This window comes from Meriones unguiculatus, chromosome 10 (assembly GCF_030254825.1).
Source record: "Meriones unguiculatus strain TT.TT164.6M chromosome 10, Bangor_MerUng_6.1, whole genome shotgun sequence".
NCBI classification, from domain to species: Eukaryota; Metazoa; Chordata; class Mammalia; order Rodentia; family Muridae; genus Meriones; species Meriones unguiculatus.
Window position 1 is genome coordinate 73,106,144 of NC_083358.1, and position 14,063 is coordinate 73,120,206.

General features: G+C 35.1%; 1 protein-coding gene across 1 annotated transcript in view; it reads left to right on the forward strand.

Annotated features, from left to right (window-relative positions):
* Positions 1-11,107, forward strand: part of Arhgef38 (Rho guanine nucleotide exchange factor 38) — a 125,757-nt gene extending 114,650 nt beyond the window's left edge. The window contains exon 14 of the mRNA XM_021650042.2: positions 7,219-11,107. Coding sequence (XP_021505717.1) covers positions 7,219-7,404 — 186 coding nt within the window. The 3' untranslated portion in view covers positions 7,405-11,107. The remainder of the gene's footprint in view (positions 1-7,218) is intronic.
* The last annotated feature ends 2,956 nt before the right edge of the window (positions 11,108-14,063 follow it).

Here is a 14,063-nt window from a genome sequence, read left to right on the forward strand (position 1 = left end):
AAGCAACATTAGTCACGAAGTAGCAATGAAAATAATTTTGTGGTTGGGGGTCACCACAACATGAAAAGCTATTTTAAAGGGTTGCAGCATTAGGAAGGTTGAGAACCACTGCTTTAGAAACACTATCTTCACTGATGCATAGGACTTGGACACTTTGTCTCTTATTAATGCCATCTGCTAGCCACAAAAGCTTTTCCACTTGCCATTCATTGAACCAATGCAAAGATCACTGACATAATCCCTTCACAAATTGGTAAGCTAATTATAATGTAAGATTCATTTTTGCTACCTCATAAAGTTTCAGTATATTCAACTATTAATCTCCAGGTAGTGACCACCTAATTTTCTGCCCTTTTAACTTAGTAATTTCTATTAGCCTAAATTTCTTTTCCGTTGAGGAAATACATTTTATTTTCAGAAAGTGAAAATGGAATGATACATGTAAATTAAATGTAAGTCCTTTATTCCTTTCTCCCTTAGTACTATTCTTCAAAGACATAATTTCATGTGTCTTTCAGATATATTTTATACATAAATATATATACACAAATAAAGCATATCACGTGTGTTACTTTTTTAACACTTAAACACCACTCTACTTATATAGCTGACCTGTTCCTTGAAACAATTTTCCAAAGTATCTTGAAATGTTTGTATTTTTGTTGAGGAAGGAAGTCATGACACAGCCCGGTATACCGAGGGGTATAATGACGAATGAATGCTGGCACACCTATTTTATAGGATCAGTCCTATACATACTTACTAGACCCAGTTAAAGATACCGAAAATGTTTTGGTTTTATTTTTTAAAGTGCAAGACAGTAATTCCAAGCGCATTCCTCATTTATTTTTGTATGCTTTTATAAATATATTTGTAAGGACATTAATAAATATATTAAGGGATCACAAGGTATAAAGAAAATCTTTACAGAGAGTGTACACTACCCTTCATAAATAGCTAGCATTATTTAGGTCTTACTTCTATGCTAGTGAATTCACTTATTTTAAATGTAATTCAGTGACTTCTAGTATATTTACAGAATTGTGCAATTCAATTTTGGAACATTTCAACATGCCCCAAAATATTTTGAACTCATTTGCAGTTCCTGATTTCTCTTATCTCAAGCTTCTGAAAATCACTATTTTCCATCTCTGTATTACATATTTTCTGTTTATTTCACATGGATAGAATTGTATATGTTTTTTGTAGATGGCTTTTTTCTCAGCATGAGTTTAATACTCACTTCTGCTATAAATACTTATATATGCATTTTTTTTACTGCCTAATAGTATTCCATGACACTGATAACATTTTGTTTAACATTTGCCAGTTACTACATTTGGGCAATGTCTATTTTGATGCTATTGTGAATAATGCCACTATAGACATTAATGTGGGTCTGTGTGAACTTCATTTCTCTTAAACAGACATCCAGGAATGGATTTGCACCCTGGCATGGTAACTATATGCTTTAGTTTTAGAGGAAATGCCAAATCATTTTTTTCAAGTGAATTAGATACTACCCATCTTCTTTAGTAAGAGGGGGAAGACAGGAGGAATTTTTCTTTCTCAAAATAGAAAGTATATTGAAGATACCTCTCTAAAAATCCTGTTTCTTGTCCATTTCCTCTGAGTTTGGAAACAAGTTAAAATAGATAAATGGCACTGGATAAATATTAGCATTATTAGTAATAAAATCGATTGAGAAGAACATCTTGCATTAGCATCACACGGGATTCCCTGATAACTTTCCTCAGATTAAAATGATTTCGTTTGAGTTGAAGGTCTCCACATTGCAAGTAGAGAGTATGCCCCAGTTCAATTACTGCAGAGAGAAGTGACTCCTGTGAGGCTGCAGTAGGAGAGAGAAAAAAGAAGGGGCAGGGAGGAGTAATCCCTTCCATGCTTTAGCACCGACAGCAGAGGCCTACGGGCTAGTGGTATTCAGACTCCTAACATAACCGCTCTTCACCCCTGGAAATAAGGAGAAAGGATTGTCTTTCTGTATTTGCCACAGGCTAGTATTTCCACTCCATCAGCTCTCAGGCAGCATGTGAATGCTTATATTTATGGGTGACAGTTTAAAAGAATGATATAGCATAGAGCTCCAGGTAAGTGACTGAAAATAGTTGTAAATTGTATCTTTGTCAAATCTTTTATCTGATGTACCCCAATGGCAATTTTTAAACTTAAAAAAAATCAGCTGTAGCCTGTACTGCTTGGCTGGGCATTGCCTGGTGCCGCTGCTTCTTGCTCTGCTGTTTCTTACAGTGGCACCACTTTCTGTTTACCCCCAGACTTGGAGAAACAAGCTAGTGGGAGTATTAGGCTGTCCTGCGGTCTTGCCGGGGATTCAGGTGAACCCTGACAAGGTGGATGGGAAGGCTTGGCTTCTATGTGATGTTCAGTGGCATCTCTGAGGCTTGAGAATCACTGAGATACAGACCTCTGAAGACTGGTTCATACTTATCTGCTCTGTGACTTCTGTGTTTGATCTGAATCTTTAAGCTGGACCTGACAGAGCTGAGAGGTCTGTGAATGGAATTGGGTCTAAGGGGTCTGTGAATGGCTTTGGAAGGTGTCTTAATTACTTTTCTATTGCTGTGATAAGATACCATGACGAAGACAACTTATGGAAGAAAGATATTACTTGTAGCTTACAGTTACAGATGGTTAGAATTCATGACTGTCCTAACTGGGAATGGCCTGGGCTTTTGTGACACATCTGCTCTGACAAGGCCACATCTCCTAGTCCTTTTCAAACAGTTCCACTAGCTGCAGACCTTGTATTCAAACATAAGAGACTATGGGGCCATTTTCATTCCCATTACCACAGAGTGCTTCCTCAATTATTTTGGAAGTGTGCTTCTTTACGTGTGCTCTTTTCTATTCAGGTACAAGGGAAAGCACATTTTTAGATGAGGTGGTTTTTTTTCAAGTTTATGATCTGGTCTTTGTCTTTACATTTTAGAATTACTTATGATAATAATACCACCTGTCAAATATGCTGTTTGTTTGAAAGTTCATCAACAATTTGACAGGCCAAACCTAAGGTTTTTAAATTAATTCATTAGAATGAAGATTAAGAGAATATTTAATATGGGAAAGGTGTTTTATAATATTCTGAAGATAAACATAGGTTGCAAAAATATGTGATTTCATTTTTATTACCATTTCAGGAAAAAAAAGGAGTGAGGGAGGATAGGATGGAGAGAGAAAAAGAATAAAAGATATTTATAGCATCTCAGTAGCTTTCTTTCCTTACTTTTGAAACTTTTTCCATTAAAACTACTTGTTTACATTGAAGATGCTCTATCTTCCAGCTTCCCTGTGCTCTCTCCCTTTGTTCTTATCATGTAAAACCACATCAGGAGCTCCTCAGGAGCCACCCCATGGTGGCTTAACCATCCTTTTATGATATGGCTTCAAACTCACCCAAATCCTATATATGACTGTTCTAATGTCAACGTAGGGAAATCCATACCTAGGTTCTAGGGTGTGCATTAGTCTCTGAGAAGCACTCTTTTCCTTAACCTCATGTTTAAATCTCTATTAAAATATTTTCATTAAACCTCAGCTTACTTCATAAGCCTACTTATTCATAAAAATATATAATTATTGAATGAAGAAAATCAAAGCTTGCTTGTGTAGGGTGAAAGAAAAGAATGAGTATTTTTCATACAATGTAATTATTTTGGCTTTGGAACTAATACAGTAAATGCGAGTTTTAAAGCTTTTTAGTTTTGGAAAGAAAAATTAAAATACATTATGCGTTTTATTGTTCATAATTGGAGAATTGGGACAAAAATCAATAAAGCGAGATTGCAGAATGCAATGAAGTTAAGAAATAAAAATTAAATGCATACATGTGTAGAGTAAGAGACTGCTGGGGTGGCAATGAGGCTGCAGGGAACACCATGATGCTTATGGGTAATAATCTGGGGTGAGTCATAATGTAGGTGATTTTAAATCAAATGCTGTGGAGAGCTGGGCTGTATCCAGGCTATCATATATTAAGTGAAAAGCAGCTTTACAAAGTGCAAAGGGAAAAACAGTAAAACATTTTTTAAAATAACAAGAAATAAGGAATGTATGACTACGATTCATATTAATAACATTTTAATTAATGTTTCTGGAAAAAGCCCACATACATATACAGTTAGAAAAATGTAGACTGGGATTTGACAAGGAGAAATCTCTCACCTTTTAAATTCATGACAAATTGAAAACTTCCAATTTTTCTTCTAACAACAAAAGAATTAAAAGACCTGAGAAACTACTGTCTCTTTCATAGTTGACTTAAATTTACTTTGATTAATAAGATATGTTTTAGTTAGCATGTTATGTAAGAACTAGAAAGTGCCAATCTGAAATAAATTTGGACCATGATAATCTAAAAGTGTTATATAATTTTGAACTTCAAATGTATGATTTCATGAGAATCTACACTTGTTTAAAATATATTTTTTAAGCCAGGCATGGTGGCACACACTTTTAATTCCAACTCTCCAGAGACAGAAGCAAGCAGATCTCTACAAATTCAAGGAGATCCTATTGTATGCAGTGAGTTCCAGGCCAGCCAGCCAACGGCTGTACAGTGAGACTTTGTCTCAAAAAAATCCACAAAATACATATTATAATGATAAATATATCTAATCGGGTTTTGTTTTCCCTTTGAGGAAATTTGTGCCAAAGTGAAAGACTACACAGGTGGTGAGGAATAGGACAGTAGCTAACCTATCCTTCTGAAAAATCCATGCCCTCACTGGGAAAGCATATTTGTTATTGATTCAAATCACAAAGATGACTACAGCTGCTAATTCCAGCTCTTATAGATTATTTCGGGACTGTAATTTAACACATCACACTCCTGGATGCTTTTGCAAACCAAATTAACCACACTAATCTTGTGGTTCTATTCAATACTGTCGCTTTCAAAACTACAGAACAGTAGTGACGTATAATGTACCCCCTTCTTAGAATAAGAGTTTGATTCCTAAAACCCTGAAAGAAATGGATCGAGCATAGGACTGAGTGTTAGCAGATGTGGGTCCTAGCAGCCCTGGGTAATGCTGTTATTTACAGTGTTTCTAAGTCTTAACTTGAGAGGGTTGTTGAGGATACAGCCACTTGAAAAAACTGTCAGAAGTTCTATCTATGATAGGTAAGAATAATTAATGCCTTTACTGCTGAAATTTCATTAAGAATTTATAGTTCCTCCATTTTCTTCTCTTCTTTGCTTTCAAACAATGTAGAATTATTTCAGATCATCTATCTTTATGCATGTGCCGCTCTCTCCTCTATGATCTCCAAACCCTTCAGGTGAAGTAAACACACTACCATGTAGCATGGCATACATTGCCAGTTGGGAGGTGGTGTGAGGCATGTCTTGATCCATTCAGGTTGCCATTACCAAAGTGCCATGTACGAGGTTGCTTCAGACAGTAAAATCCTCACAGTTTTAGAAACTTGAAGACTGAGATCAAGAAACCGTTTTTGATGTCAAATGAAGTCAAATTTATGGTTCATAGATAGCATCTTTTGGGGTAGATTTTCACTTAGAAGGGATGAGGATCTTGTATAGCTTTTTATAAAAGTCAATCCCATTCACAAAGGCACTGTCTTAAAGACCTAATCATGTCTTCCTAAATTTTTCCTCATTACTATCATCTTAGAATTAAGGGAAAACCATTCAGACCCCAGCAATATGGTTTCTTTCCTTGAAAAATACCTCAAGATCTTTGTTAAGGTACCAATCAGTGGAATGAGAGTTATGTTGAAGTCAGTAATGGTTTAAGGTTTACATAGCAACAGTCAAAGCCATTTCACTACATTTAGACACTGTCTAGTGTCTTTTCCTGCTCAGTGATATCAACTCATGTCTCATAGGACCTGCATCTACTTGCCCTAAAGTTTTTATACCTCTTTCTACCTTTTTTTCATGTACCCCCTTCTATGCATATCACATACTAACCTCCTTCATCAATTTGTCCTTTAGGAAGGGCCAGTGTCCTCATAACATACCATACCATTTATGTGTAGTTTGTTGTCAGCGGTGGTTCAGTGGTTTTGTTGGTTTTATCAGTATTTGTAATTGCTTTATATGAGTTGTAAGGTTTGTGACAAAAATGTATTTGCAAACTTTGACTAAATGAATGCACAAATGTTGTTGGTTAATTATTTAATTTTCTATCATAAGGAAACATTTTCATTAGCAGTCTTAAGATTTTACTAGAAGATAAAATAAACACCAGAGGACTTCCAACTTGTCTAAAAACTGACGTATTTTTAAGATCACAGAAATTTTTAATTGAAATTTACTTTATTAGTTTCTTCAAGGTCAGCTAATTTTGTAAAATTTTAAATTTCATTCAAGGTACTTATAAAGGTTTAGAATATTAAAGAACTTGGAATAGTGAAAATTACTTATAATCTTAACAATAAAAGGAATTATTTAGGAATTCTAAGCGTATAGTATTCATCAAATTTTATATATGTGTGTCTATGGGTTGATATGTGTATGTATAAGTGCAATTACCCATGGCACCAGAAGAGGGCAATGGATACCCTGGAACTGGAATTCTGGTAGCTGGTTGTGAAACTCCTGAGTGGGTACCAAGATCTGAATTGTGTCCTTTGCATAAGCTCACATTCTCTTAACCACTGAGCCATCTTCCAGACTGTAATTTCACATTTAAAAAAATGTTTTTCATGAACAATTTCTATATTGTTATTCTCATAAAACACCACTTAAATGACTACAAAGTTGCATAGTAAGAGTGTCTATAATTTATTTTTTGTAACTCTTCTACCCATTTCCATATCCTCCCATTTTTCACTATACCAACAGAAATATTGTTGTATAGAAATTATCTGTCTGTCAGTTTTTCTGTTCCTGTAGAAGAGACTCTTAAGAGATTGATTCAAAGAATTAAAAATCAAAAGCATTTTATAGAAACTGCCAAATTGCCTTCAAGCCTGGACAATCTAGCCTTCTTCTGATGGAAAAAAAAAAATGCCTATTTCCATTCTTATCTAAGTCAGATTCTACCAAACCCATCAGAAAGAACTGGACTGTGTGACTATGAAAACAAACAAACAAAAAAAACCAAGAACACCTTAGCATTACTCCTAAAAGGTTAAAACTTATTAAATTTCTCCATAGTTTTAGGTTTGGGTACCAATTTGTTTGTTTGTTTGTTTGTTTGTTTCTTCTAGATTTTCTATGCAGTCCATGCTTTCCAAGCACGGAGTGATCATGAACTCAGCCTTCAAGAGTACCAGAGAGTCCACATACTTCGATTCTGTGATCTAAGTGGGAACAAAGAGTGGTGGTTAGCTGAAGCGCAAGGTCAGAAAGGATACGTGCCAGCTAACTACCTTGGGAAGATGACGTATGCTTAAGAAAACCAGTACATGACATTCATTTCCTGGCAGGTTGCTTATTGACTACCTCATAAAACTGACACTGAAACTTCAAACCGGAAAGGAAGAAATCTCCATCCTGCATGAACTGACAATGTGTCACGTTTTAAGGACAGTCTAGCTTTTTAATAGGACCATTTCATTGATGGATAAAGAATAATTGTTGACAGAAAACCACCAACAAAAAAGCAGAGTAAACAGCCTAGGCTCTTACTACATATTTAAAGGTAGAGCTTTATTGAAAAGACATATTTTTGTTTATCATCACCAAAGAGTGGATCTGAGAATGTTTTTCTCTTAATTGTAATGTTTTACTGTACTTTGCCTTAAACACATTTTTTCATATTTCTTTTTCCACATATACATGTTTACATATACATATAATATATCCTGAAGTTTATACATGATGAGTATAACACAGATTATATGTATGTGTATAAATCACAGAATAAACTAATCACATAAAATGGCAGGCAATTAGAAGTCTGTAATATGGGGCTCAGTTTTTAATAACGTTTTTAATTAAAAATATATAATATGTTGCTACTATCCAAAACTTACTAAATGTATACTATGTGATAGGCATTGCTTTAAGTGATTTATATATTTATTAATGATTTAATGCAACATAGAGTAAACATTGCCAGCGAGTAGTAGAGGTAGGTCAAACCCAGGCAGTGTAGTTCCAAGGTTCCTAATGTCTACACCTTGAGTGCAAAACAATGATGTAAGTAATGGACTTGGTGGAAGTCATTCTTCTCTTAGGTCCACATTTCGATATGTAATAGTTTTTCAAAATTAAGAGCTTAAGAAGACTACTGCATGAGCCCGGGAAAGAAAAATGAAGTGTCTAAATTTATTGTCCGTACTTTTTATTGTTGTGATTAAGCATGTATGAAGTACTCTTTCAAAGCTGTTGTGCGTGATGGCTGATGAGGCTTTAATGAGGAAGCACTTTTGGATCGCTCAGTGATTTAGGGATACATGAGGAGTCTGCATTCTACTTCAGAGCCAAGAAGTAAACACTGTGACCGGCCAGTTTGTACTTAGACAAGGTGCTGAGGATTGTGTTAGCTATAACACCATGTTAGGGCGCTGTGCTTTAATTTGGGCCCAGTTCTGAGAACTGTCCTCCGAAATTTCAGGCATATTCAGTAAAGACATGTTCTTGGGTTAAGGGACAGACACAGGGATGAAACGAGCCAGAGATGGCACTCAGAAGTAGAGGAGGGTAACTAAAGTAGTTGCATGTAACAACTCTATAGAGAATGTTTTATGGAGGCCAAAATGTCATGTGTTTCCTTGGTCAGCATTACCAAACACCCGCTGTTTATCGGGAACTCTGGTAGATTTGAGGGTTTTAGCACATCAATGCAGTGCCCGGCCTCATAAAGTTTACAGTCTAATAAGGACAGCAGTGGTATTGCAGAGCTAAATCACTGATGACACTACTGATAAACAGCGTGTTTAAGACCATGTAACAGGAAACTTCTAATCTTGTTTGATTTGAGTGGTTACTCTTATAATTATGGTAGATTTTAATTGCCTAGAAAAGTCCTAATGACACAATTTAAGATTTCTTACTTTGAAAGATTAGATCCTTTTGATGGACATATGTTATGATAGCAATATCTATAACAAGATAAAGAGTTCTACTTCTCTTATGGTAGCCAGCTGAATATCATTCCTGCCTCCCAGAGAAGATACTTATATGAAAGAACCTTTTTATACTACTACTAAATTCATGAAAGCAGTTTTTCTTTGTATTTGAATAAAATGTTTTGTTTTGTTTTTTAAACTAGGGTAACAAAAGACTTTCTAAAATTTATTAGAGAATTTAAAACTTGTTCAATTCCTCTTTCAATTCAATTTTTAAAACAAATTTGTTTGCATAAGGTTAAGCAAAAGGAAATCCGAAGTTGCTACTTAAGGACATTATGAAAATGTCTAAAGAGGCCTAATTTATACGTGGCTGTGTGTATCTGCACAGCTATATGTAATGCCAAGCTTCAATGTTTTGCACAAAAATGAAGAAATATATAAATATCACAGAGGTGCTCTTCTGGCTGAAATAAGTGATCAGATGCAGGAGAGCTTTGTTTACTGGTGTGGCCTGGGAGTAATGCTTCCTGTCTGACCTTTGAAAAATCTGCACCAGGAAAATCAATGCTTCAGTTAGCTCCCACGAAAGAACCGTTATGAAGCCAGTGACTGCAACTTTCCTATCATGACGAGCACATTCCTATAAATGAGCTCTGAAAAATTATATAATGCCTTCATTTTCTATTTATTTTGCTTAAGATCAAGTAAATTATCATTTTGAAATTAGACCTTAGAAAAATTAATTTCCAAGATGGTTTACAGAGTGTATATATTTACGCAGTCCAAAAGGTTTAACCATTGATTGCATCAGTATCATTACAACTAGACATGCTAATGTATTTTATTATATTCCTTTTTAAATTAATATTGTACAGAATAGGATCCTCTGAAGTGGGCAATTTTTTTTTTTTACCAAGATGAAGAGGAAGCTTTTGTAGCTATTTTTCTTTTTAAGACAAAAATATGTGTACCTTATTTAGATTTTATTTTGAAATGTACATGTTAAAATTACTAGTATCTATAATAAGGTATAGAAAGTATAAAATATTCATCTAATGATACAAAGTAATCATTGGTGCGGAATCATGATAAGGCACAAAGCCATTATACGTTGACTTTGAAGGATGGGTAGAGGAAAAGAGAGAGATAGAGGCACATGTCTTGTCACAACAATGAAGCAGTGGGTAATACATGCTAAATGGTGGGATGTTCTGAATCATCCCAAAATATAATTCAGATTTTGAGAAATTGCTTTTTGAATGCCTGATGCTACTTGGGATGAACATAGTTTGGGTGGTTTACAAAAATGAGTGTTTTAACTACTGAGACATGGAATTCTCCCTTTTTGGGTTTTTGTCTAGTACTTTAACCTCACAAAGCCCTATGAATAAAAGGAGAAAATCTTAAGATATATAAAGCCCTCACCCTTTAAGCTGTTTGCAGTAGCTGTAGCTTCCTAATATACCCATTGTATTGCTAATGCTAGCATCTTGACCTCACAAAACATAGACCAGATGAAGTTATACATTTACATTATGGTCAATGAGGTTGTGATCACAGTTTACTGACCAGACAGACTCCGGACTTGATACTCTTTAGGAATAGATCCTGTTGAAAGACTGTAACTCTTAAAAGTATAATTTTGTAGAAGCTTCTTTCTTCATGTGCACAGGGCTGTAGATGACTCCAGTCCAAACTATATCACTTCAGAGCTACTGGATATCAAGCTGAGATGACTTTGTGCAGTTACTGTTTTCACAGTTGTATACTCTAGTCAGATGCAGGTGGAAATTGCGTATTTTGAAAGGTAACACTTTAGAATAGAACTGAGGTGGAATTCAGAATTGGAATTGAGATGTTCTTGGTTGGAAATCCTGAGAATATATTCTTACTAATTTTTGTTTTGTTTTGCTTAAAGTTCTACTGAGGCATCTGGATGTATTCATTGCTTTTCTTATTTCTTGTGATTTTTGTTTTAACAAAATTTCATTTTGTTAAAAGTGATAGATTTCCTGTGAAAGCTGTGGTTGTAATTTATAATTCGTAACTAATAAAACTGCTACCACACTCTTGTAAAGAACTGGACTCATCTAACTTTTAAGTACAGATGTGTCTTGATTTCTGGTGGAGTTACATCCTGATACATTCACTATGGGTTTAAACTATCCTGGCCCACTGACCAGCATAGTTCAGAAAGTCAGTGCTACAGGTGGAGTATCAGCTGCTAGCCGGCATGATCACTTGAATTACTGGGAGCTGCAACCTGTTGCCCCTGCCAGGAAATGGAAGTGTTATACAGTGTTATACCTAGCCCAGGAAGGTAACTTGAAATGCAAATTCTACTAAATGTACATCACTTTCACAATACTCAAAAACAGAACAAAAACAACCAAACCAGATAAAGCATTATAAACCAGGGGCCATTTGTATTAGCTGTCGTTCGTTTTATCTCATCGGAACTATGTTTTATGAAGTAGGAAACTAACACAAAGGGTTACAGACCCAGGGCATTTTAACTTAAGACTAGTATTCTTTCAGTGCCAGTTTTTTTTTTCTCTTTTTCTTAAGTCATTAAATCCAGTGGTTGGCCTCATAAATGACAATATGAAAGAACAGAAAAAAATATACTGACCAAAATGGAATTTCAGCTGCCAATCATAAAAACATACAAGAACGCTGCTGTTGTGACTTGAATGTGCAATGTGCCTCACCGGCTCATGTGCTTGATCATTTTGTTGCCATCTGGTGGTGCTTTGTGGAAAGTCATGGGATCCATAGGAGGTGGAGATTTACAGGAAACATGTCACTGGGGGCAGGCTTTGAGGTTATGTAGCCTGCCTCTAGTTGCTATTTTTTTGTTTGTTTGTTTGTTTGTTTCCTGTCCACTGAGACAATCTGATCAACTGACATACTCCCATGACTTTACCATTATGATGGGTTCTATTCCTTGGAAACGGTGAAGCAAAATAAATCCTTTCCCCTTAAGTTGCTTTTGACAGTGTTTTATCACAGCAGATGTGAAAACTAAGACTGGTCCATTCATTCACTGAGCCAACAGACCTGCAGATTTCAATGCTATTCAAGGAAAAAAAAAAACAAACCCAACTCTCTAACCCTCACATAACTTGAGTGCAAGAAATACTTATTAAAGCCAAATAAAAACATAGTATTGCTACTTTTATAACTGCTTCTTGTTGAACACTTGATCCAAGTTCTACAAAAATGAAAATGACTGTTTTTCTCAACTCCAGCACTTTCTATGGTGGGGCAAATTTTTTTACTTCAAGTGCTAATGTATGTGCTAATGTACTAAGCATTATTTCTCTAAGGTCTTCAAGGTAGTGTTACAGTAACTGTAACAACTCGATACAAGCTTGTGTCAGGCCATTTTGTTAAGTCAAGATTGCATTTGAACTATAAACAACAAACTCATTTGAACTCTTTATAAAGGGGATTTGGAGTTTATACCAAACCAGTGTATATCAACAGATAGGTGTTTCTCAAATCAAAAACATCTGCAGGTGAAATTTAAGTGTGTAAATATATATTTCATCTCTAAATGATGGGTTTATTTCAGTACTGGATACTAATTTACTGTGAATAATTTAATGCAAGTATTTACAAAGCAGTTTAAAATCTTTCCATAAAAAAAGACCAAGCTTAATTTGAAATTTTTAGCTTTACATAGATTATCAATTTATTTTAGAATGTTTAAAAAAATTAGGGATAAAGGAAGACACATTGAGGTTAGATTTTGTAGCATACGTTGAGAGTGATAAAATATTACTCAGTGAATATAGAAAATTACAAGATTGTTTTAGGAAAAACTGAGGTATTGATTGTAATAAAAAAAAGGATGCTGCATGTCACTGTAATACATTTATTGGTCTGATACAGAAAACATTCTATTCGCTGTTGGAATACATATGTAAACTGATGGCTAATTCATTAGCTTACATGGACCACCCACCTCATGTAGAATCACGTGATCCTGGAGTTCAGAGGAGAGCTTTCCCCATGACAGAAACCAAAGGGTCAATTTTGGGGATAGCTTTCTTATAACACTCACTCTTGCTAGAACTAATTGTTGGACACATGAGAGCTAATAAATCCTTACCAAGGGCATTCTGATCCCCTAACAGGCTGTACCTGTCATCCACCAACTGCACTTTCATACTGGGAACCAAGCTACTAAGACATGAAACCCTAGGGGACAAACTGCATCCTCACCATATTCAAGACATACGAACACTTTCTGACTCAACAGAAATCTCAAGAACTAATTATTAGGTAGGAGCTCTTTTTATACTGAGATAACTACATTAAAATGTTACAACATTGTTGAGGCAATAAAAACAGCCTGTCCTTTTACTGTCAAGAAGAAACCATGTGTAAACTAGTTATAATTCCCATCTGGAAATACATACTCAACAATTCTCAGAATGTGCAGCCAGGATGATCCAAAACCCAGCATTTATTAAATATTCACATGTGCACTTATCCTTACACTGGCCAGGCATGGAAAGAAGGAAACATGAGAAAAGCATATTGCATTAGAAAGACAGGAACATTTATAATCTAATGGAGGAGAAAACTCCCTAAGAAAATGGTAAGCTGAAGAAGACCTAAACACATCATAGAGAGGGTAAGGGAAATCAGTTATCAAAATTAATTTTCATGAAAGAGGAAGTAATTGGAGAGAAGTTGAGAAGTTCAGTTGGGAACATCAGTTGAAATGAAGCTAATGACCGACACTGAACATTCAGAATATAAAATACTGGAACACTTTATAGTGAGTCATGCCTGTCACCCCATAAGGTACATTATTTCAGGACATTTAAATCTTGGGGTATTTTACCAAGTGAACTATTTCTTTATATCTGCATATGCCATCATCTTCTGAAGTTCTCATGAATCAGTCATTATAATCACTATTTTTACACACTATGGAAATTTAAAATGCTAAACAGACTAAAATAAATAGATCCATGTTTGGCTAAATAATATCAGTGTTTTAATGTAATAAACAGCAGAGA